The sequence below is a fragment of the Apis florea genome, unplaced genomic scaffold (assembly GCF_048593485.1).
Source record: "Apis florea isolate Af1SG1 unplaced genomic scaffold, ASM4859348v1 contig_3493_pilon, whole genome shotgun sequence".
NCBI classification, from domain to species: Eukaryota; Metazoa; Arthropoda; class Insecta; order Hymenoptera; family Apidae; genus Apis; species Apis florea.
The window spans coordinates 1,238,897-1,263,604 of NW_028256772.1; the positions used below are offsets into that span (position 1 = coordinate 1,238,897).

Genomic DNA, 24,708 nt, shown 5'->3' on the forward strand with positions numbered 1-24,708 from the left:
ACATGTTAATATTCTTCAATAATTAAATTTAAAAAATCAACAATTAATTATCATAAAATTTATGTTTTTAATTTAAAATATTTTTCATTGCGATTATTTTAACATAATTGATAATTGATTTAATTTATTTAAATTAATGTATTATTTATATGTTTAGATTTATTTTTTATAAAAAATTTTTATTGTTATAAAAATAAATAATGAAAAAATTATCAATATAAAACTATTTCTATTATAGTCTGTTATGGTCATATAATATTTTTGTCAATATACGCAATATTTTAGATTAGAATTTTAATAAATTCTAATTAAATTAGTTAAAACTATAAATAATAGTTAAAAATACTAAACATTGTAAAACATAGATTTATATTCTATTAAAGAAAAAAAATAATGAATTCTTTTAATTAATTAATATGATTTTTTATACGTAAAATATTTACTCTTATTTTCTAAAACTTATTATGTTTTATACAGATACTTAATCATGTCGATTTTAAATATTTTTCTTATAACTTAGATAATTGAAAAAAGAAGGGAATTGGTTTGGAAAACTAGGGAAATTTTAATCGACGTTATAAAATTCTATTAAGTTACTATTTGTTGATTCCATTCTTCATAAATTCGCCATAAAATTAATTGCACTTAAATCCATAGTTTACTTGTCATGGTTGAATCTGTACTTAATATACCTATACAATAATAAATTTTGTTTTGATAAAAAACAAGTTATAAATAGTAAGAATAAAAATTTGATGATACTTGACTTATATAAAACGATAGGAAGGGTGTATGCATAAACGAAGTAATGTTTTCCGATACACGTGCACACAAAGGCACACTGTATGCAATGTATAATATATTTATGTGGGCATTAAAATATGCAGCTAGTTTTATATCGTATGACAATATGTATATGTATATACAATATTTGACATGTCAAATAATTCACAAATAGTTTTGCTTTCTTTCTTTTACACATATATCTTTCTTGTCAACAAATAACAAAGGCGTGAAATATGAAAATTTTAATTTACATAAAACAAAATTCTTGAAATATACACGGTTGACTACTTTTTTTTGTTTTTTTGAACAAGATCCTTGGTCAACCTATGTTAACATAGAATTGTACAAAACGATAGATATTTATCGGGATATAATTTTCATCGCGGTAATAATCACGGTACTATCTAAACGCGTTTCATTATTACAATAAACGTGGATACTTGTGTGTGTGTATATATAACCAGTCTGTAACTACTGCTATCATTAAAAATCATATATATGCATGTATATATCCACACACATATTGCAACATGTATATATATATTTATAAATACATGTGGGGCCATCCCATTTTTTAATCTATCATAGTCCACTCTTATATTAATAAAGGCATACTAAAAATTGAACAAGCATGCTAAGGCATGTATTTCTTACAATGATTTATATACGATTCTTGAAACTGCATAAAAATTCTATTAAAAAATTAATTAGCATATACAATTCAGTAATTTGTATATACAAATATACTATTTTAATTAGTGGGACAGAATTATTGATCTTATATCATATATGAAGTGCATATATGTCTTAACATATTTCATAATTATATTTATTGCAAATATCAATAAAAACTTTTTATTGAAAAAATCACATTTTCCCAAAAATTATTTTGATAATAGTTTTTATTATATATAAAAGCGTATCTCCCTGTGCCTTTATCATATCAGTTGCAGACTAGCTGAATGGATTAAAATAGGGCAGCCATTGTGAGTATATGTATATTCATTTCAGATTTATAAAACTCTCATATGACAAATTAGTCATTTGAGAGATCTAATAATATAACACAAAAGATTTTGATAAAGATCTTTAAGAATATAACACATAATATGGTTGTATAAAATATTCTGAACACTGTAACATTCAGATGCTGTTCAAGAATATACCACTGATTAATATTCAGTTATTAAATTGTCCATTTATGAATATCCATTTTATATAGTTGAATTATTTTTTTTTTATATTATTTTTTTCTGTTTAATTATTTCAAGTCTGTCTCATTAGACACCGTAATATGTTATTTATAGATCTCAGTAATTTGAAATTTTGATCGATAATTGGCTACTCTATCAATTTAATCATCCGCATTATTTATAGGTATCCAAAATATTTACAACTTTATTTGCAGATGTTTCAATTTTTCATAATTCCTAAAATTCAATCTCTCTTTACAATACAAGAGAAGTTCCATTTAAAACTACTAGTTCTGTGTGAAGTTATTACTTATTCTTTGAATTAGTAAAACTTCCATTGACTTCAGTAACTGTTTTATATGCAAAAATTCAGTTACTTTCAGAATTAACTTCTTTTGCACCTTCACCATCTCCTTCTTCACGTGTCATGCTTTCTATAGGTGCTTGTGCATCCTCTACATTGGTAATATTACTAGATGGCAATTGTCCTTGTTGAACTGGTGGAGATACAGATGGTGGACCATTTTGAGCAGCTCCTTGTGGAAATCCCGTTTCTGCCGATACTAAGTGTGATGGCATATGTGGTGAAGCAGTTTGAGATTTTCTACTTTTTTCACCTTTTCTCCATAACGTTATTTCCTAAAGATAATTTTATTGTAAAAAGTATTTTTAATAAAAAATTAGTAAATTATGAATATATTTTTTTAACTTACTTGTTGTTTAAAGTATCTACGATCTTCTTCATCCATAAGAACTAAATTAAGATAATATCTAACACTGAATTTTTTATTGATATCACGCATTGTAGGTGTTAAATCATACCCTGCTAAAAATACTCTTATAGGGATAGATTCGCCTCGGACAGGTGCTCCATCCATTATTTCATATTTTGCTATAGTTTCATTTTCTGTGAATGTATGTGGACCTGCAAATATATATTCTATTTATAACTATAGTATAAGTTATATAGCATAAAGCAAATACTTAAAAAATAAAAGATTTTCTCCAAAAAAAGATATTAAAATCATAACAGTCCAAACAATATTATTATAACTATTTTTATGAAAAAAGAAAAAAATTTGTTATTATACAATACCAGAACCAGTAGTTTCCCGTTTTATTATGGCAATTTCCATATGTTTGATTTTTATTCTAACCAAAAGAAAATATATTTTTCCAACAATAACATCTTTTAAGTGATATCTGAAAATATAAAAATAAAAATTTTAATCTTTCTAAATTCAATACTTTTGATAAATATAAATACTAATAATAAATATAAATCTATAAACATATAATATATATTGATATAATATATATTATATCAATTAAATTTTTCATTTCACAATAACTTACTTGCTTTTGTTATACTCAAATTCAATATGCAAACAGTCTTCAATTCCAACTTCCATTTTAATAGGATTATTCATATCTGGATAGGAACTAAGAGTATGCACAACTAATTCAAGTTCTTTAACAATATCACTAAGTCTTCGAACAATTGTAACTTTGAGAAAATATCTCAATCGTACATTAGATCCTGTATAACTTTCAAATGACTTTTCTACATTTGCAAATTCAAAAGTATATACTGTATTATGAGTTAATTCTCCTGGCCTAGCTAATTCTTTAACTAGGCTTGTGAATTCATGATGATTTCCTCTATCATAATATAATTCAATTTGTCCAATAAATTCTACTTTTACACCTTGATGTTCTAATTTACCAGCTTTCCTAAGACTAATATTAATCTGCAATATTAATTTTATTAACTGTATTTAATATATAAAATTATATATTAGAAATAATGTTTCAATAAAAGAATATCATTATTATATATATTCTGTTCTATGATTTGAATTTATCAAATTATGATATCAAATTAAGATAAGTATATTTATTTAAAGATATTAAATTATTTTGCAATATTAAATCAAATATATATATTTAAAAATACATGAACATAAATAAATTAGAAGATTATAATATTAATAAAAATTATTAATGCATAATAAGATAAAATTAAGTATTTGTTTTTTACGCTTACTTAATTGTAGTTTTCGAATACTCATCATAGGTTATGAGTAACATTCTATACTAATATTTCTTTTATATTATTGATGTCTATTCATTTAAAAAAATGTTTTTACCTTTCCAGAAACGGTTTCACCGTCATAATATAACAAGTGGCGCTCTTTTTTACCATCTTCAGATTTAATGTCTGCAGTCTTTCTGGTTTCTGCATCATCCAAAGTAATTTCTATATCAGCCGATTGACCAAACCCAAAGAAACTCTACGAAAAAAATAAAAGAGTAACGTTAGAGAAATTGTCAAATTTCATAATGAATGATTAAAGTGTTTCCAAGACGAAGAATTTATTAATCAAAAAGTAACATACCATTTTTCGTAAAAAAAGTTGAGCTTGTAAAAATGATCACACGTTCTATTATAATAATATATGCGCTAACAAGACCAACGTGTGAAATCAATGAAAAATCCTTGAAGGCAACATTTTTTCACGTAGAAATGAGAAAAGTTGTATTATTTTTTGCTCGCTTCCTCCCAAAAGTCACAAGTAGCCAATATGGCTGCGCACTGTGGCCCCCACCCTTATCATGTACTGTCAAACTTCCAGTCGCATATAAGATACAGTAACATTAAAACCGGTAGTATCTAGTATTATTTATATCCATCTTTATTGTCTTTTAACATTTCTCGATATTAATTGGATAATATGATACATTTATGTTACAAATATCTCCCTTGAAAACATCTGTTCATTTGAATGTCAGGTGCGTTCGTAATATTGTTCAATGGCGAATCGGTGACGTTCAAACATCAAACTACATTAATCTACACGTGATAACATGTTTAAATTCCATTTTCAAATCATTTACTTTAGCCTAAATTTGAATCGATATAAAGAAATAATTACTGGATATTTAAAAGAAATTTTTTAGTAATAACAACATAATTAGTCAATGTACCTTGCTTAGGCTAATTGAGTAAGAGGTGAGGACAAAAAAATCAATTTCCACATTCACTATTCATCATAAGCATATTGAATATATCATAATGGGAAAAATTAAAGTAAAAGTTGATGTGGATTATTCAATTATTATAGAGATGTGAAGAAAAATGTGAAAATAGTTGTGTATGAGGTTAGATTCTGTGTTATTTCATACTATAAATTTGTTTTCTTATATTCTTATAATAATTTTTTTATAATATATTATGAATAAAATATATAATGAAATTTTATTAATAATTGCGTTAATTTTTATTTCAAGCAAAAACCATAATTATGTTGATAAACAATATTGAAATTTCTTCATATGATTAATAGTTAAGAATCTAGTAGTAAATCATGGATTATGATTACATGTCATTTCATAGAGAAAAAGATGTTCATAACAAATGCTATGGTGGAAGATTATGGTGTATAAAAGTATGTATAATTATTTTGTTATTTAATTTAAATATTTTTTATTACAATATAATTTAAATATTTTTTGTTTTTTTTTATTATAGGATATATGTGGAATTATATGTGCAGTTTTAACATGGTTATTAATAATTTATGCAGAATTTGTAGTAATGGCTGTTATTCTTATTCCTACAATAAATACTTTATACTCTAGTTTAAACACTGCAATATTTCAGTCATTAGCTTTTTTAGCATTTGCATCTCATTTAAAGACAATGTTTACAGATCCTGTAAGCAAAAATTATATTTTGAAATATGTATAATTAATATATTTAATATATATTAATAACTTAATAAAAAAAATATAGGGTGCTGTTCTAAAAGGAAATGCTACAAAGGAAATGATAGAACAAATGGGATTTAGAGATGGACAAGTCATTTTTAAATGTCCTAAATGTTGTTCTATTAAACCTGATAGGGCACACCATTGTTCTGTTTGCCAAAGGTAAAGGAAGTTTATGTATAATTTTGAATATCTTAATTTTTATATAATGTATATAATATATAAAAAAATAAATAATGATAAATATTTGAATCTTTTATTTGTAGATGTATTAGAAAAATGGATCATCATTGTCCATGGGTTAATAATTGTGTTGGAGAAAATAATCAAAAATATTTTGTACTTTTTACTGTGAGTCTTACTATAAATATATGCAAATTCAAAATATTATTATATAATTTAATATTTATATAATTTATTTTAGTTCTATATAGCAGGAATGTCATTGCATTCTTTATTCTTATGTATACAACAATTTGCTACATGTGTAAGACAGGAATGGAAAGAATGTTCTACATTTAGTCCACCTGCAACAGTGGTATTATTACTTTTTTTGGCTTTTGAAGCCCTCCTATTTGCCATTTTTACAGTTGTAATGTTAGGAACGCAATTACAAGCAATTTGGAATGATGAAACTGTATGCATACATTATTTAAAAAAATTTCTATATTTTCAAATAGATATTTATTTGTTATTTTTTTTGTAGGGTATTGAACAACTTAAAAAGGAAGAAGCCAGATGGGTTCGTAATAGTAGATGGAAATCTATTCAAGCTGTATTTGGAAGATTTTCCATTGCTTGGTTTTCGCCGTTTACTTCTCCTCCAAAAGGAAAAACAAAGCAAGATTCTTATTTATATTCCGTATAATATGTATTACGGTTTATGGTTGATTCCCAGGGATATTTAATATTTTTAAATATAAAATAATTATGACGTATCATGTACAAGTGAATAGAATATTTGTAATCTTATATTGTTACCTAACATTCTTATTTTATTGCGACCATTTTTTAAAGACTTACTTATAATGTACTACATTATATGTAGTATAAATATATTATAGTTAAAGTATGTAAATTTATAAGCATACGATATAGTATGTGTCTTGTAAAGCTTCTTGTGCTAAAATATTGAAATTATTATATTGCGGTAATGACAACGCTGAGCTAATTTTTATCTATGATAATATCGACACTAAACTAGACTCGTAAACTGAAATTTGTTTATTGTATTAATATACACATTACATCGTAGAAATTAATATACAATGAAACTATGCGATTGTATTATATGTGATTGAATATATGTACATGACATTAGTTTATTCGCGAATTTTAAAAAATTCAAAGAATTAATGAAACTGATTTTTTGCACTGTATTAGAGAACATATATATTGCACATTGTGATAATAGCGTAATACATTTACGAACGATTTAGTTTATTTGTTTTTTTTTTAATATATTAATATATTAATATATTAATTATCAACTTACAATGTTTCGATCAAATTTGGTGATATGTGACAGTAATAACTGTTTATAGTATACAATTTTTTTTAAATTTAAGCATATCGTAATTACATTTTCTTATTCTTCAATATTGTATTCCTACGACGATACCTGATTTTTTGTACACTTTGTACAAATACACTTTTTTACATTTACCAATATTGTCTTTGTTCGCCTTTACGAACAGTAAAAAAACTTTTCTTTAATATATTTCTTTAATCTTTTCTATTTTAAACAATTGATTTATGTAAAATACGTTCAACGCTGGTGAAATTCAAGATTGCATATTTTCTAATTTCGTTAATTTCCGTTTCTATAAATCTCAAATGTGCTCTTGGTCTTCAGGGTGGGGGCGCTAGGTAGTTGCAAGGTCGTTAAATGTGTGCAAGTAAAGAAAACGTCTTTCTATACTGTTGTGTGCGATTGCCGGAGTGGCTTTCACTTTTGCTACGACTACGTTTGGTAAGTTTTGATCATGAAAACTTGTAGTTTAGCAATCTTTTTATGATAAAGAACTTTTTTATAATATAGTTAATATTTAAGCGATTTAAATTCAATATAGAATTGACGTGATCGTTTTATTTTTTCCAGCTTTAATCATTGAATAAAAATGAAAGTGAAATTGGTAATTAATTATGTTTAGTTTAATTCAATTAATGAAGTTTATTGAATTTAATTAAGTTATCTATTTTATATATATATATATATATATATTTCCATTTTTTGTCTAGATAATTTTTATCCTTTCAATAATTTTCTTCATTCTAATTGTGTAAATATTAAAAAGAAAATTTTTCAAAAAAAAAGAAAAATTCAATAAAAATTTTTAAATATTTTTATTAAATGAATTTTGATTAAATTTTTTAATCAAATATTTTTAATTGTATGTACATTGAAAAAAAAAAACGAATGAACAAATGTAAGAAGAAAAAACACAAACCTGTTGCGTGCTCGCGAAATTAACAGCAAATAAATTCATGACTCATGACTGATTACTCTTTTTCTTCATCAAGTGATCAAGGGAAAGATAAATAGAAAATATATATCTTCAAATCAGAATATTATTTAGCTTAATGAAAAAATCTATTAGAAATTTTTCCAATTATTATTTATCATTAATGAAATATACATATAATATCACAAATTGCATTTATAATTTATATCAAAATTGTATATTGGATTGATTAATCATATTTAATTTCTATAGAAAATAATATTTTGAATAAATAACTCTCGCTTATTTTGATATAAATAAATAAATAAATTGAAATTGGTTGACTAGTAATTAAAATTACAAATCTTTACATTCTCTTCTCCAAAATACTTATTGTATCATAATATTTATTTGGCTAATTTATATCTCAACTATACGAATCGAATTATTTTAAATATCTTTAATTATGTGATTTATGATATTCGCATTTCCCATTTATTTATGATATAATTAATTATATAATTAATATATAATCATATAATTAATATGTATCTTTTATTTTACGCAAATTTATAATATTTTTCATAATTACAGCGCTTCGATCAATTTTGAATATGGATCGAAGTATGGCAGTAAATTCTTTCATCTTCATGGTATGTATTTACATTAAATACTTACGTTTTCTTTTATCATTTTATATATTTTCAATTTTAAAAACGTAAGATTGAAAAATGTTAATATATGTTACTATATAATATTATAAAAATATTATTAAAATATTATTAAAAATCAAAATTACATCACGTAATTTAAAAAATCACTATGAGACATTAAAATCGTGAAAGGTCATTTGAAAGTCATCATCGAGTCATCATATGAATAACAACTTGTTCTTATTAACTTGATCTTCATAATATTAGGATTCTTTTTCCTAATCTTGGAAATTATTATCGAGGTATAAGTTCATCAATTCAATCAATCAATCAATTGTATCATGTATCATAACCTAAAATTATTTTTACAATTCCAGTGTATTTTCCTTTTAATTTCTTTGATCACAATTGGAATGGCTTACGATCCAAATGACAAATCGCTTAAGGATATTCTGCTACCAGAGGGTCAATTCGAGGCATTCTATCTAAAGGGATCACAGGATCAGGAACAGAACGCAGTAAGGCCTCCGCATCTACACGGCTCCTTTCATCAGTACAAGAACCCTGCTCTAGTTGGCGCACCGAACAGCGCCGCTTACGGTTTTCGTTTCGATGGAAAGCGTCGTTTTAATTACAATTAGATGAATTTATAGGATTTACGAGTTTTGCGTGAAGTATCTTAGTACTTCACTTACAATAAAGTTTCACACCACTTAATCAATTGTATTACGCATTGTTATAAATGTTATTATTTATTATTCAGTTAAAATGACCAAATTTATCGATTAGATTTTCTCCAATATGTAGGAATAACAGAGAAATTTTGAAAAATGTAATTGCTCTCCGGGACAAATAGCAATTAAAATTGTACTAATTAGAAAAAATTTAACAACGAACTCTTCTACTATTTGTGCACACACACACACACACACATATAGAAATATTACGAAACGGTATTTTTTATATGTATTACACCTGAACTTTCAATAATTAAAAAACAAATTAATTATAAATCAAACTTTGTACAAACGCACATATTAATTATGTATCACATCGCATGTTCCAGAGTGATTTAGAGACATGTAGAATGCACAATTCGTTTCGCAATAAAAAAGATAGCCTGTATATTATACACTCCATAATTTTCCAATCTTTATTTTTATAGAGACGTTATAGGGAACACTTATCCCAGACTGATTACTTTCTTATTAGAACAAGATTTTCCCGCATACGATTCCACAGTTTCAACTTTTTACCTACCACTTTCAATTATCATTTACACATTGACGTGTTTTTATTGAACCTTTTAATAGCTTCCACTCGTTCGACTTATCACCGTTTATGGTTATCATGACGCTGATATCTTGGCCGAGTCGAGTACATTACTTTCGTTTCACATCAATTAATTGACAACGCGAACAAGTATATCTTGGAATAAGCGTGTAACTCTGTTTGGGAGTTCGGAGTTCTTCATCGTTTTTCGGATAAGAAATCAATGACGATGATTATATACTTAAATAGAAAATCTCGATGGCCATTTCGTTCCTCTAATTAAAGTAGCTTCGAATAGGAAAATTCACTTTCGTTGAGATTGCCGCGTTTAGTGGTGGAAATCAAGAGGCGATTTATGATCCTCGATGTGTATATATATGTATAAATGAAAGGAAAAGATATATTTTTTAATAGTGCGTTTGCATTGGCCATAGCCTTTTAACGTTAAAAACGTTATACTTAAACGTTCGTCCGCACATTTTTTTTTATAATAAAATAATTTTTGTTCCGTTTATTCTTATAAAAGGAAAATTTTTTTCATCTAGGAAACTGTTGGATAAACTTGCAAGAATCTTCGATTCTCAATAATTTATTTTTATAATGCATGGTAACACGTGTTTATAGAGAAATCGGAGAAACGAAATTTTTTCAAAAAATAGTAAGTAGACGTTTAGAAGTATTTTCACGCTTTTTGTTAAAAGTTCAAAAACGATTAAATTTGTAAAACGTTTGTTATTTTTTTCAATCAAAAGTTAGAACATGATTTTAATGCAAAAGAAATTTTCAACGTATCTTTATCAGCTTTCTTTTCTTTTTAAGTACGTCGATCCTTTGATTCATTCAATAAATCTAATTACCTAATTTACAAATTATCAATATTAAATTTCGTCCGACGCTTCCTGATTCTAAATTGCATATATGCATTATATGAGCCGAGAGGAAGTGATAGCGTGATGTGCACCAATTCCCGGTGATTCGACGCGAAACAAATCTCTAAGATCAGTCGGTATCTCTATATTTTCCTCTTCTTCTTTTTTCTTGTTTTATTCAAGAGAAAATCGTCGACTCTTGCAGTAGCCGGGCAAAACAATGTTGTCAAGTCCAGTTTAAACAGTTGCCGTACAAGTGCCTCTTTGGAAAGAGGGAAGCTTTAAAAGACGTTGCCAATGGATAGATGTCTCCATAGTAGGATCGGTGAAGTGTAGGATCTAGTTGGACGTAGTACGATCAGCGAGATGAGGATCGCGTGTGTGATCACGGTGAGTGAATTGTTTACACGACGTGGTGAAACGACGAAACGAAGATCATTGTGATATATGTTTGTTCGAATATTTTTGGAAAGAAGTCGAAAGTAAAAATACGTAGATCGATGACGAATATTTGGAAAGAAGAAGATCGCAAATGAAGATGATTTTTTGACACTCTGTGTCGATTGTGATGAAAGAATGTTAGTTGGATAATGTAAACTCGTGATTGTATATTTAAACAGTTTAATATGATTTCGTTTCATCTTATCTTTCTTTTCTTTCTTTTCTCTTAATTGGAAGGAAAATTAGTAATATCTCAAGGATATTGTATTTAACATTGGAAAATGCGAGGCTAACGAGGATTTTTATTCTCTTTTCATGATTACAGATTTGTGCCGCATTTATATCAACATTCCTCGGTGTAGAAACCGTGCATTCTGAAAGGTACGTTTCCTTTAAAAATTTTTAATGACGATTTAAAATCAAAAAAAAAAAAAAAAAAATAAGTAAATAATACAAAATTTTATTTTAAACATAGGAGACAAGACTCGAAGGCCCACTTGCTACAACTCGAGCCCGTAAATAATACAAATTTCAACATCAGCGAGATAACGTTCACCACTCTCCAACCGGAAACAGAACCAGAAAAATTGTTCAATCAGCACGAAACATACTCTAATACACCAAACGTGCACAAACTCGCGTTGCAAACGAGAGGCGCAACCAAGAAAATCTTAAGGATTCATCCGACTCACTCGATTCAACCGCGATCGTATCCGTTGAATCGATACAAAGTGAACCGACGTCGAAGACAGCTCCAGCATTCGGCCGCCAAAACGAGATCGTACGATATTAACGAGAATTACGTGGAAAATCAACAATTCGAAACCATACAAGGACCTGCGGCAGCTTTCGAGGATGGATCGATTCGAATCGAGCCCATATACCGAGTGAGCAAGAGCAAAAACATCTTCGACTCGATCGTTGACGTGATTCACAAAATAATCAATCCCTCGAAAGCGTTGGGCCCATTCGTTGGACCGTTCCATTTCCCAGGAGTGGGCGACAAAGTGTACATTCGACTTTTGGAACCGCTTAACTCGAAACACCTGGTGATACGATTGATATCGCATTCGCCGATCACAGAGATCCAGTCGACGTTCGAGAAAAATATCCTTCCGCCCAGCGAGTTGACAGAACATCCCGAAATTTCCACCATCGATCACGAGCCTCTTTCTTTGTCCAACCACGAACTGTTGAAATCGTACGATCAACACGGCGACGTTCATTCAATCTCGTCGGACAGTTTGTTATCCTCCAGTAACAACGTGGGCCAAGTTTTGAAACCGACGAATAATTTTGGCCAGAAAGCTAAAGCTAATTCCGCAGGGAAGCACAGTTTGAGGACGTATAAGCTGAGTTTTAAACACGGTAACGTGGACGGTATCCAAAAAGTCAGACATCACAAGAGGAATCCGTTTTTCATAACGAAAAACAATATCAATCATATTTCTCGTTTGAAACAGGCCGGTGAAATAAATAAAACGAAAGATAATAATCTTCGATCGAATGGTTATCAAGAATCGTATCCATTCCATTCGTCCGTGAATGATTCCAACAGCGAAGACGATTCCAAACTGTTGACCGTCGATTTCCAACAAATTCACCATCCCATAAATGCGTCGTTCTTCGAGCAAATTTCTTACACGAACACTCCGATCGCTCCGCTCGAATCATTCTCAAGCGACCAAATATTCTCGAATCCTCGAATCTCTGAAACTTCGATCAATCGACAAGTTCAATCGTACAACGATTCCAACGAATCAACGAGTCCAAGATACAGCATCAAATTCGCGAGCAAGAACATGAGATACCTTAACCTAGACGGAAGCGTGGAACCCGCCATTAAGAAGAACGGCGATGGCGGGGAATTCAAATCAACAGAAATGGATCCCGTCGTATCTAAACCCGTCGATAGTCATTGGAGAGTGCTTCGAGGCGTAAATCTGCGATCGAAAGAGGCAATAGAGCCGGCGAACAAACAGAGTCATAGAGGTTCTCGAGAAAGAAACAAACGCAACGGTGATGCGTTTTTCAGAGGCGTCCCGGAAGTCTAATGATGATCGCGATGAATTATTCACGAGGAACAGTCGCGATAAAGAAGCAAGGGTGTTATTTGGAAAAAGAAATGGAAAACAAAAGCACGAGATCGACGAACAATGTGGAGTCGAGTCGAATATAAATAATTCAGGGGAGCAGCGTCGAGAAATGGATCGCAAAACATGCTTTGATGCTGAAGTCGTTGCGAGTCCGTTCAGAATGATGCATTAAAAATATTTTTTAAACAAACAGTCTTAATCTTTAGTGTGATCTTCTAGAATTTTTATTTAGATTTACTCTTCTTTGTTAATTTGCTATATTGTTTGTTGATTTTGTTATGATTCTTCGGTTAATAACATATTTAGTGCGAGTTACTTTTTAAGATTATTTGGTATAATGTTAACATATGAATAGCGAAATAGATAAAAATGTCAATTTACATATTAAAATAAAAGTAAAGAATTGGCGCCATTTATTGTGAACAATTACAATTACAATTACAATATTCAAGAATTAGATAGAGCAAAAATATTTTTGTTAAAATAAAATTTTATCAAAAATAATTGATTTGATAATTGTTTTTATTACTTATCCGGAGAAACTGTTGTATTTTTTAAATACAGAGTATTAACCGTAAATTATAATTTGCTCAATATAAACTGTTAGAATAACATTTTTGCTGATTGTAGATTTATTTGGAACGTGAAGCTCTTGAAATATTGAACATGATAAATTAACATGCTCTGATTATTTTAAACAGTGGATCCGTTTAATTTGAAATCTCTCTAGAAGCGTGTAAAATTTATAAAAAGGTTAAACTTTGAGAAAATCAATCTATTCTAGAAATGAATTAATCAGAATGATTCTAAAAAAAAAAAAAAAAAAAAAAAAAACGATCGAAATTTATGTGTGATTATGCGTAGATTAAAAAATTCATTAATTATTTCTCACAATTCATAAATTTTTCTTTTTTAACTCGATTATTTCACACTCGATTAATATTCTAAATATCTCATAATTCAATTATGCATCATGTAAAAGTGAACACTTGGTTTTTTTTTTTTTTTTATCTTTTACTTTCTATTTCACGGACAATTTTCACTATTAATTGCCCAGATGCATATGTAAATTGATTAAAACGCGTTTAAAACTTTCTTAATAGCTTTGATAATCCATTTTTTCACGGTCTAACTATAATACAATTGTATTAAAAGAGTAACTTATGCGTGACATGTTCATAATAGGATTACACATGGATGGAAAGCGAAGTTGTTTTTCTTTTTCTTTTTTTTTTTTTTGTCTGATTCGATCTTGATGGAACGATCAATCGCCACATTCTTCAAAATTACTTTCTTCATTAAAACGATTAAAATTATTTCATGCAATTTCAACACGCGATATAAATTTCTCGATTATTTATACAAATATTTTTTTTAAATACTATCTCTCTTTAAGAAAGATTAGAAAATTGATTATCGGTAATGCCTATATCTCGTGACTCGTTTGATTCGAAGTGATCCGAATGCAAGATAAGGTTGATACATTTACGCCAAGAATCGTGAAATATAAAAATATAATTAAACGCTATTCGATTTATGTATTAATCGTTTCACTCATATACATAATTAATAGAATGTGCGATTTATCATTTTTACGAAACTTTTTCACTTTTAAAAAGGTTTTTATTTATGATTACAATTTACTCTTTATTCCGTTTAAAAAATCGAAATTACCGAAGTTTATCAGCGTTAATCTCTCACTTATTACATCAATAAAAGATAAATTTACAAGTTAAGCAGCCAATTTTGTTGAAAGATTTATATTATATTTTATAACATTTCATATGTTAATCTTTTATTGAATATTTCAGTAGCAGCCAATTCTGTAATAATAATAAGAAAATAAGAAAAAATTTTTATCAATATTTTCTCTTATGATATATTGCAATTAAAGATAGTTTTAATTAGTGATTTAAACAACAGAAGAAACAAATTCAGTCAATTAAGATACTCGATAATGAACTAGTTAGAATTGTTTTTGGATTTGAAATAAGTTCTCCCGGTTGCTTCCAATCCCGTTAATGATCTTCTTTCATTAAATAAAAATGCATGCGTGCCACGAATCGAACAATTCTCGGTTGGATGCATCTCGAGGAAGTATCGTAGATTCCTCCGTTTCCTGAATGCAGTTTCTTCGATCACTTGTGCGCGGTTAGAAACTCTTCTCGAAGAGCGATTTCTTGTTTGCGAAATAAATCGATAGTTATTTGACTTTTTTAAAACACGATGTAATTATAAGAAAATTATAAAATATATCAAAATAATTAGAAGTGACGGGAAGAAAAATAAATTATTTATTGATCTTTCACAATTAACTTTCAATTAATTATTATACTTTAATAAAAAGAATACTAAACAATAAGTGAAATCGTTAAATTTTAAAGTACTATCGGAAAAAATATAATTTTAATATTAATAATGGTGATTACGTAAATTAGAAAATATTTAACTGATGTTTGAATGTTATTAATGAATATCGTCATCAGGATCAAGATTTTATTGAATTTAATTAATTTATTATTTTTACTAAACTTAATTCGACCGAAAAATCTTTTAAAAATTAAGAAGAGATTTTTTTTTTAGATAATTGAAATACAAAGATTCTATCCTAATAAAAACGAGAATTCTTGGTTGTTAAATTAAAAATCAGAAATAAAACTTGTTCAGAATCTTAATTTTATTTTCATGTTTGAAAGTTTTTTACCTAAAACTAATAAAAGATTTTTTTAAAAATTTCTTAAAAATTATTTCAATATTTAATAAAAAAGATAGAATGAATCTTGAACGAATCAATCAATTTGCAATCGATTATTAGTTCGAAAAATTAATCCAAACGTAAAATATGAATGAGCATAATTTCTTCGTTTATAACTTTTACATTTATCATTAATTATAAAATACACTAAAATTGAACAGTGAATTTTGAACAATTGCAAAGATTCATATTTCTATTAAACCAATTATACAAGAATTTTTTTTAATAAAAACGTAATTACGAAAACGACTAGTTTTACTTTTTCGATATATTTGTTATTTTATTCGTTATTAATTATTTGTAATAACGACAGTTAAAAATAAACAAAAACCGTAAGAAATTACAGGATTTCTAAATTGATATTTTAATAGAAAATTGGATCGATGACAGGTATCGTAACACGTCGAGTGCCAACTCCTCGGGCATAATGGCGTGCATCGCGTGCCAGACGAACGCCAGACGATCGATTACTCGGTACAGTAGAAATTCTCACGCATGTCTCGCATGATAACAAGCGCAAACACGAGATGTTGATGATTGTTTGGTGAAAAGCAGAAAAGTGAAAAGAAAGCACACAGCGTTACCAGGATCCTTGCGCGTTGGGCGGAGTTTCTCAGAACATTTTATGGAGACGATTCGCCTCGCTAATTTCAGCTGCATGTATATAAACCTTAGATTTGTACCGATCGCGAGCAGAGATTGTCCGTTTCTCAAAGCGGTTAAAATATCTTTGCTTTGGCAAAGTAGTTAAATTTTCTCATTTGTCCAGAATGAAAGGAACATTTTTGGTGAGGGATGGTAGATTTTACTCCAAGACAAATTTTATTCCAAAATATTTATTTTTCTTTTCTCATTTTTTTTTTTTTTTTTTTTTTTTTTTAGTATGCTATTGCTTTATTGGCGTTGCTCTTGCTGCTACAACAACCAATCGAATCGTGAGTACCTGAATGTTGTGGTTTTTTAGTTGTATATTAATTTCGATATATTTTCAGGAAGAAGGTGATTATCCATGTTCCCTATCGGGTGAAGAACGTGAAGCACGTGCACACGATTTACAAAATAATTCCGCATTATCACGAAGATAAGAAGGAAGATTTCGAGGAGGACGATAAATATGAAATTTATTAGAAATAATTTTAATTATAAGTAAATAATATATATATATATATAACATAGTGCATAGTATAAAATTCAACCCAACGAATATAGTTAGTAGAAAAAGTATTCAAATATGTATAATAGTAGATTCTCTCAAAAAGATGTTTTACCAATATATTTTGTGTAACGAGTTTATTTAAAGAATAAATCTATTTTCTCTAAAATTAAAATTGAATTAAAAATTAGAAGAATCGTTAAAACTACGAATTCACAAATTTCCTTGCGACCAATTGTTAAATATAATACGATAATTAAGTACAAACAGTATAAATACGATGCATTAAAATGAGATCTTATTTCTTTCCAACAAAGAGGAATAAAACTTTATTTCGTTCAAAGATATGATTCCATCGTTACTTCTTTTTACATTTACGTCGATAAATGAGTGAAACAAGCGAAGTAAAAAATAGAGAAGCGACCGCAGCAACGATCGATAACCGCGTTTATTGAACAATAATCCTCCTTCCGGCGTGGCAATGACCTTACCACCGTCCACGTTGACACATTTTTCCCAAGGCGTGTCGAATTCGAAGCGGATTGGCAGACGGAGCATATCTCGAAACGGCGAAAGTGGTTGATCGTCCGTAAAATGATAATCTCGCAATTTCATAGTATTCCCCGTTCACAGAAGGCGGAATATAAACGAGGAGCGTGCCAGCAGATGTCAAACGAAATTGAACCACTGTTCTCGATACTTGCTCTCTTCGAACGAGCAACATGGTAACGAAAGCATATAGAAATATTCCAAATACTCCAAAGTATCCAAAACTGTATATAATAAACACACGAGAAGAGATCAATTATCTCAATTACATTCTTTTCCAGCAACTCCTCAACTACTTGTGCCTCCTTCTGCTGAACCAAGCGACGATGCACGTCGGTGTAACTTCGAAACGGTAAGTTCCTCGAATTGTCAACGATCGTTTTCTCCCAAGGAGACCCACTCTCTAATTCCCTTTTCGCAGCCTGCACCTCAAGATCCTCGTGCCCGACGTGATCAACCACCACACTCACACGAGGACGGTGCTCCTCCACGTCCACGTGCCAACGCCTACGAAACCCACGAGAGCCTACAAGCAGAGGCACGAGTACCACTCGAATTGGAGCTCGTGGACTCGTGGCCGCTACCACAATCACAGGGACGAGTACGGGGATCACGAGCTCGACCACGAGACCTATCACGACGAGAAACGGAATCAGAAACGGCGCAAGCACAAGCATCTCCACGATTATCACAAGGAGCTTCCCTCGCTGGAGGGCAACGAACTGGAGGAGGAGAGGGATCGTGACGGTTACGCGGTGCACGAGGACGTGGACGAGGACTTGCCCCCAAACACGGAGACGGTGTCTTACAATTACGAGGAGGGGTACAGGAAGGGCGGGGAGGTGGAGAGCGGGCACGTTCGAGCGGATCAGACGCGCAAGTTCCACGAGGATCGCCGCGAGGAGCAAGGGGAGCAAGGCGGAGACGGCTTCAAGGACGAGTTTGAAACGAAGACGGGCGCCGGCAGATACTTGGTCGACGACGTGGAGTACGAGAATACCAGGGACAAACGTCATCACGAAGGTCGGAGAGCGGGAAAGATTTCGTAAAATCGTAGAGATTTCGTAAAATCTGTACAAGATTGGAAAGATTTTGTTCCAATCTGTTTATGTTGTACGTGATTCGATATGAATTTTTATTGATTGTGTTTAAGTTAAGCGTGATAAATAAAAGAGAGAGGAAATATAATGCGAAAGGGAAGCGATTTTTTTCAGGTACACACGCAATTTAATCAATCTTTCTCACGACGTAATTATACATAGATTCATTCGAACCGCGATGTATTATAACATGGGATAACAATATTAAAAAAAAAAAAAAAAAAAAGAAACACGAATAACAATATTTACATTAACAAGTACGAAGTACGATAATAGAAAGACTAGGACGAGAGGTAAGTGGCAGAGTGATAAAAAGTCGATTGGCATCGAAAGAAATGAAAATAACGATTAAAATGTGAAAATGTGGATGCTTGTCTTTGAAGCGCAATTTCGATATGCTTTCTAGTAAAACCTTCTCGAAAATGGAAGTACTTTTACGTATTCCAATTTCCTTTTTCAATTTTAAAATCTCATAAAAGAATTATTATAATAGCGAAAGCTGGACAACTGTACAATTACACGCTTGATAATCATCGCCACCGTTGCAAGGTTTCTCGAGAAGAAGAAAAAAAAGGAAACTGAACGAAGAATTGAGAATATTTTCTTATCCGACGAAACAGGATAAAATCGAGTCGAAAGCGCGCTTCGAACGGCCAATCGAGCTTTTCCAAAGAAAACTACCGTTCCCCTCCCAAAATTGGCAGCACAACAATCCCGTTAATGGCCACCCCAGTCTTCGTGGCCACCAAGGCCTCCTCCTCCTCCAAATCCACCGCCACCAATACTGCCTCCATGGCCTCCACCGAATCCTCCACCGCCCCCATACCCTCCGCCGATATCACCGCCGCCATATTCGATGTGGCCACCGCCGCCGCCGCCGCCGCCACTGTATTCGATATGGCCGCCGCCCAAGTCGCCGCCGCCTCCCAAGTCGTGGCCACCGCCGCCTCCGAAATCACCACCGAAACCACCGTGGCCACCTCCCAAATCTATGGGGTGACCGACCGTGTACCCTAGCACCTCGTATTTGTCGCCACCCCCGCCGCCGTGGTGGATGTGCTTGGTGATGGTGTGCGTGTGATGGATCGTCTTGATCTTGTAGGGCACGTGGATCACCACGTGATCGCTGGAAATTTTATTCGAATTACTTTTACTTTGGCTTAATGTTTTTTCACAGATGAATGTATGTTTTTTTTTTTTGATTCGAAATAACTATTTTCTCCACCATCGAGTGGCATTTATAGATGGGAAAAGTTCTCGTCCAACTTTCTAATAAAAAAATTTATAAGAAAAATGGAAATTCATGTTGTTGTATACAGTGGTTTAATCATCAAAAAGTCTTTAGGGACACGTCTATTTCGCAGTATCAAAACATATATATATGTGTGTATAAAGAATTCATTTTCATTGACACTATATTTTACGTCGATTATATGTATCTTGTGAATGATAAGCGAGTTAAAATATTAACTCTTTCGATTAATTTTTTGTCAATTTCGTCACGGACGATCGTGCGCGTAATGACGCAGAAACGAAACGCTTCCTGAATCATTGAATAGGAAAGAACGAATTCGTTCTGGTTTATTCTTACGTAGGATAACGGTTGTTGGAGGAAAATTGACCGTCGATAAGCAAAATATCTAGAGAAAGTCGTGGGTCGACTTCATGGTTCGTTACTTTGATTTATGATTGCTGGTAAATAGCTACACTTCCGCTTGATTACAGTAAATGGCAAATAGCCGTGGACGACATATTGCGTACGGACGTAAAAGAAACTCACTGTCCACCGTGGTGTCCTGCGGAGGCGAAATTGAGCAAAGAGGCAACCACAAAGACGGCCTGGAAAAAAAAAAGAAAAAAGAAAAAACTCGATTTAACCAGCGTGGAAAATTTCTGAATATTGGCATTATACATGCAAAATATGTATATCGAGAGAAATTTAAGCGAGTTTAAATTGCTACTGGAATTTTCTTGGAGTAACTTTTTAAACGAGCATCGTATTTTACGCATAGAGAAATTTTAATTTAATGGGATTTTTTTCTGCAATGTGAAATACGTGAAATTTCGTCTTTTATGATTTTCGTGATTGTAATTCGGATTAAACTATAAGAATTCTCCAACATTCTCTTGATAGGACAATTCTTTTTTGAGAAGGTTTCTAGGAAATTTTTAAATTTTTTCCCCAATAAATTCTGATTTCCTCAAAATTCTGTATCAAAATCTTTTAGTTATAAAGAATTGTTAAATTTTGTTATTTCTCAAAAATTCGTGCAAGTTTTCTTGTCTTATTTAAAAAGTAAAAAATTCATGGAATATTGCAACATATCTTGACAAATAAAAGAAAAAGGAACATTAAATGGAGCATTTTATTCAAAGACATTGAGAATTTTTTTTAGTAGAAGAATTTTTTCAAAAATAAGAAAAACATTAATGAAACTTTTTATATATTGTTAATTTAGTTTCCTTCTTTTTATTAAATTTTTTATTTATAACACACTATTTTAAATTCAAATTATCTCGAATTACATTAATCCAATATAAAATATTCTATTCTCGAAATAATAATAAATACCAAAAATTTCGCTAAAAAATTCACTTTAACGATCGATTTATCCAAAATGATCGTATCATCTAAAAAATTTTTCGAATTTTTCATTATTCAATTATCTCAAATTCAGTTATTCTAATTTTTACGAATCAAATTACCAATAATTCGCCAGAGGAAAGAAAAATCTTTTCAAATTTCCCGCGCAACCTTCAAGCCGAGTTTCAAGCCGAGAATTAACTTACCGCGAGCTTGGTCATCGTGTTGCACCCACTGGTTTCGTTAGTTTAAAGACCAGCTCGGAGCGGAATGATTCGAGGGCCAATAATAGAGGCGTGAAAGAACTACCGGTTCCTATCCTTCGCGATACAGTTGGCGGTTTCAGCCGCGGTTTTGATCTGCTGACGGTTGTGCACACGCTCGCCGCTTTTATACATGTACGTGATTGGAGTTGGATAAGAATGAAAGGGAATCTTTTGCAAGCGTAAAACTGATGCACGTGAAAGGAGTACCGTCTAATAGAGAAGACGTGGCAAAAAACGGAGGACCAGCGCACCCCCTCCACCTAAAGTTGCCTACCCTTCACCTCGATCCCATCGTTTTGTTCATTTCCTCTTCTACACGTTCCTAGATCCGTTCCGATCCGTTTCGACGCCACCTCGCGTCTCCACCGCCTTTGCCACACACAGTGTACTATCGTCTTTTTAATGAAAGCTGGACTTGGGTTGGGTGAACGGCCAAGATCAAGATCACCGTCGTAACACGACGAGGTGGGTGCACTCGCGGTTTGTTTCACTCGTTTGGTTAACGAGATGAACGTCTGGGATGACTCTTTTTTACCGATCGAGGAGAGAGACGCTCGAAAGCAGTGGATACAGGTGGATCACGGTCGAGCAGACGAGGTTATGTTACGTGAACCGTAAAACTTTTCCGTGTTTTCGAGTGTTTTATTCTTCTGTTTTTGTTTCTTTTTAGAGATTATTTTGTTTTCACTCTCTCTTTTGGATAGATTTTCTTTTTGAGGTTAGTTTCTGGGATCTTGGATCTTCGCGGAGAAATTTTTGACTTACGCGAGATTTGCAATGAAATTTATCGTATTTCTTTGGATTATACTTTGTGTTTGTTTCTACAAAATTAAATTCTTTTTTCCTCTGTCTTTATGTATAATTGTTACATCAATGTTCATGATATTATATCTACTTTGTATTTCAAAACAGTGAGTTTGATTATTTCTAATATTAAATTTTCTTTTCAGATTATGTTAATCATCAATGATTTAATTTTAGTTAAAATTTAATATAATTGATTTAATTAATTTAAATAATAAATTTTGTGACAAATGTATGTATCAAAAAATAAGTATATTTGTTATTTAAATCTCATCTTCCTTCGTGTCTTGATTATTAATTTTCAAATTCTTCGAGAAAAAACTCTCCAATATCGAATCAATTGATTTATATAACTGATTTATTCATTTACACATCAATTTATACGCAAGTTTTAGAATGTAAATTTTATTCACAGAATATTAATTAAAAGTCGTAGAAGTTTCATAATAATTCATACAAGAGATAAACAGAATTTACAGTGAATGTCTTAAGCAATGTCTTAAGCTGCATAAAATATTTTATTATTACTCCATCAAAATGAAATGTGTTCATCTTAATCTCATCTTAACTATAAATAAATATAGTTATAGTTAATTGATAAAAAGAATACCAGCTAAATTATTCGTCATTATAATGCACTCGTATGTTCCACTTATATATAATTTCTGAGATCTAAGAGATCGTCTCGAAAGTATTATTTTATCACTCCGTAATTAATCTCAATTAAAATTATGACATCGTGTCATAGTATAAATTAATCTCGAAAATTTGCATCGAAGACGCAATATTTTATTTAATGTTTCCATTTGATAGGATCAAAAATATTTTTGAATACAAAAAATATTTAAATTACAAACTACTTGTTTAATAAAGATTCAATTAATTTATTTTAATCTGAATGTAAATGGCGAACGATTGTCATATCATATCAATTATCATACAATAATAATATAATATTCGGGTATCCAATGAAACGAAAAGGAAGCATTAATTAAAGACTGGTTTATATCGATAAATTAAAATTATTTATATCTAAAATTAAAAAATCACTTATTCTTTTTCGTTTCTTCAAGATAATTTGAACAAATAAATACATGGCTCCATTTGTAGCATTTTGTGCATTTTATAACAAGAAGTGAAAATTATAATATATTAACAGCACACAAATAGTAATTCAAAAATATGTTTCTACTATAATTTTATATATCTTATATAGAAGAATAGCATAAAGTCTCATATTAGAAACATTTAGAAAGTGAGATTAATTTAAAAACAATTTATTAATGTTCCATAAATTTATAAACTCGAAGCAAATAAGGAAGCTGACGATTAATTAAATCTTGGTACAAAAATATTTATACTTTGTTGTAAATGGGTATAAAAACTCGCAAGACAGTAACTAATCAGCTGATTAAATAAAATAAATGCAATAATTAATCACTTCATGGTTGATCAATCGATTGATTAATGTATAACCTTAACCAATTATTCAATTAACGATTACGATAATACTCATGTTTGTGTAAGTGACTTTTTTGAAATCTAATATTAAATTATATCTCCAACTATAAATGATTAATTAAAAGAACGAAAGTTGACTCTCTTGTATGTCTCCACTAATAAGATGCAGCAATTTTAACGACTGATTTGATTGACGAGTAGAAGAAGCATCAGTGACAAATTGCCAACTTTTATCTAAATGTTACGTGTATACATGTCTCGTGTGATGCTGTTACGATAGTAATTCAGTAGATATAAACCGATATGAACTTGATCTTAAACTTGATCCTGAGTAAAAGATTGCGTGATCAAGAGTGTACAGTCGATGGAATCGATATAGCGAGGTAGCATGATATATAAATATAATTTCATTGCTAGGAAGATATAAGCTTTGTGCATTGAGAATTGTTTATAAATATTATTTGAATATTTGCATATATTTTAAAAAAAAGAAAATATTACAAAGAAAAGA

The 24,708-nt window shown here is 30.3% G+C and overlaps 7 protein-coding genes across 12 annotated transcripts; 5 read left to right on the plus strand and 2 right to left on the minus strand.

Moving 5' to 3' along the window:
* Positions 1 to 563: 563 nt before the first annotated feature.
* Positions 564 to 4,599, minus strand: Vps26 (vacuolar protein sorting 26). Its single transcript, XM_012486418.3, has 6 exons — positions 4,379 to 4,599; positions 4,130 to 4,273; positions 3,336 to 3,730; positions 3,076 to 3,182; positions 2,693 to 2,904; positions 564 to 2,618 (listed from the first exon to the last, which is right to left on the minus strand). The coding sequence occupies exons 1-6, from the start codon at positions 4,379 to 4,381 to the stop codon at positions 2,349 to 2,351; spliced, it is 1,131 nt and encodes a 376-aa protein (XP_012341872.2). The 5' UTR covers positions 4,382 to 4,599; the 3' UTR covers positions 564 to 2,348.
* Positions 4,555 to 6,722, plus strand: LOC100868918 (palmitoyltransferase ZDHHC3). Of its 5 annotated transcripts, none has more exons than XM_012486417.3 (8): positions 4,555 to 4,772; positions 4,977 to 5,141; positions 5,271 to 5,428; positions 5,512 to 5,697; positions 5,776 to 5,912; positions 6,017 to 6,101; positions 6,175 to 6,387; positions 6,457 to 6,722. In XM_012486417.3, exons 3-8 carry the CDS (start codon positions 5,348 to 5,350, stop codon positions 6,616 to 6,618), a joined length of 864 nt encoding a protein of 287 aa, XP_012341871.1. In that variant the 5' UTR covers positions 4,555 to 4,772; positions 4,977 to 5,141; positions 5,271 to 5,347; the 3' UTR covers positions 6,619 to 6,722. The 5 variants fall into 5 exon arrangements, with proteins under 5 accessions (XP_012341871.1, XP_003693615.1, XP_086768860.1 ...); XM_086912734.1 differs by having other exon boundaries at positions 4,575 to 4,992; positions 5,105 to 5,141; XM_086912736.1 differs by having other exon boundaries at positions 4,669 to 4,772; positions 5,105 to 5,141.
* On the plus strand, positions 6,457 to 9,972 carry LOC100868574 (uncharacterized). The gene is made up of 3 exons (XM_003693564.4): positions 6,457 to 7,722; positions 8,789 to 8,847; positions 9,225 to 9,972. Exons 2-3 carry the CDS (start codon positions 8,809 to 8,811, stop codon positions 9,486 to 9,488), a joined length of 303 nt encoding a protein of 100 aa, XP_003693612.1. The 5' UTR covers positions 6,457 to 7,722; positions 8,789 to 8,808; the 3' UTR covers positions 9,489 to 9,972.
* A 547-nt stretch (positions 9,973 to 10,519) lies between these two features.
* Positions 10,520 to 14,029, plus strand: LOC105735437 (uncharacterized). Of its 2 annotated transcripts, XM_086912733.1 has the most exons (4): positions 10,520 to 10,777; positions 11,172 to 11,378; positions 11,755 to 11,810; positions 11,905 to 14,029. In XM_086912733.1, the coding sequence occupies exons 2-4, from the start codon at positions 11,355 to 11,357 to the stop codon at positions 13,481 to 13,483; spliced, it is 1,659 nt and encodes a 552-aa protein (XP_086768859.1). In that variant the 5' UTR covers positions 10,520 to 10,777; positions 11,172 to 11,354; the 3' UTR covers positions 13,484 to 14,029. The 2 variants fall into 2 exon arrangements, with proteins under 2 accessions (XP_086768859.1, XP_012342010.2); XM_012486556.3 differs by lacking the exon at positions 10,520 to 10,777 and having other exon boundaries at positions 11,165 to 11,378.
* Positions 14,030 to 15,594: 1,565 nt separating this feature from the next.
* LOC105735390 (uncharacterized) lies at positions 15,595 to 17,608 on the plus strand. The gene is made up of 3 exons (XM_086912738.1): positions 15,595 to 17,068; positions 17,163 to 17,215; positions 17,273 to 17,608. The coding sequence occupies exons 1-3, from the start codon at positions 17,051 to 17,053 to the stop codon at positions 17,406 to 17,408; spliced, it is 207 nt and encodes a 68-aa protein (XP_086768864.1). The 5' UTR covers positions 15,595 to 17,050; the 3' UTR covers positions 17,409 to 17,608.
* A 547-nt stretch (positions 17,609 to 18,155) lies between these two features.
* LOC105735387 (uncharacterized) lies at positions 18,156 to 19,095 on the plus strand. The gene is made up of 2 exons (XM_086912993.1): positions 18,156 to 18,334; positions 18,404 to 19,095. Exons 1-2 carry the CDS (start codon positions 18,156 to 18,158, stop codon positions 19,029 to 19,031), a joined length of 807 nt encoding a protein of 268 aa, XP_086769119.1. The 3' UTR covers positions 19,032 to 19,095.
* A 91-nt stretch (positions 19,096 to 19,186) lies between these two features.
* Positions 19,187 to 22,119, minus strand: LOC105735391 (uncharacterized). Its single transcript, XM_012486228.3, has 3 exons — positions 21,873 to 22,119; positions 20,863 to 20,921; positions 19,187 to 20,208 (listed from the first exon to the last, which is right to left on the minus strand). Exons 1-3 carry the CDS (start codon positions 21,885 to 21,887, stop codon positions 19,800 to 19,802), a joined length of 483 nt encoding a protein of 160 aa, XP_012341682.1. The 5' UTR covers positions 21,888 to 22,119; the 3' UTR covers positions 19,187 to 19,799.
* Between the last annotated feature and the right edge of the window lie 2,589 nt (positions 22,120 to 24,708).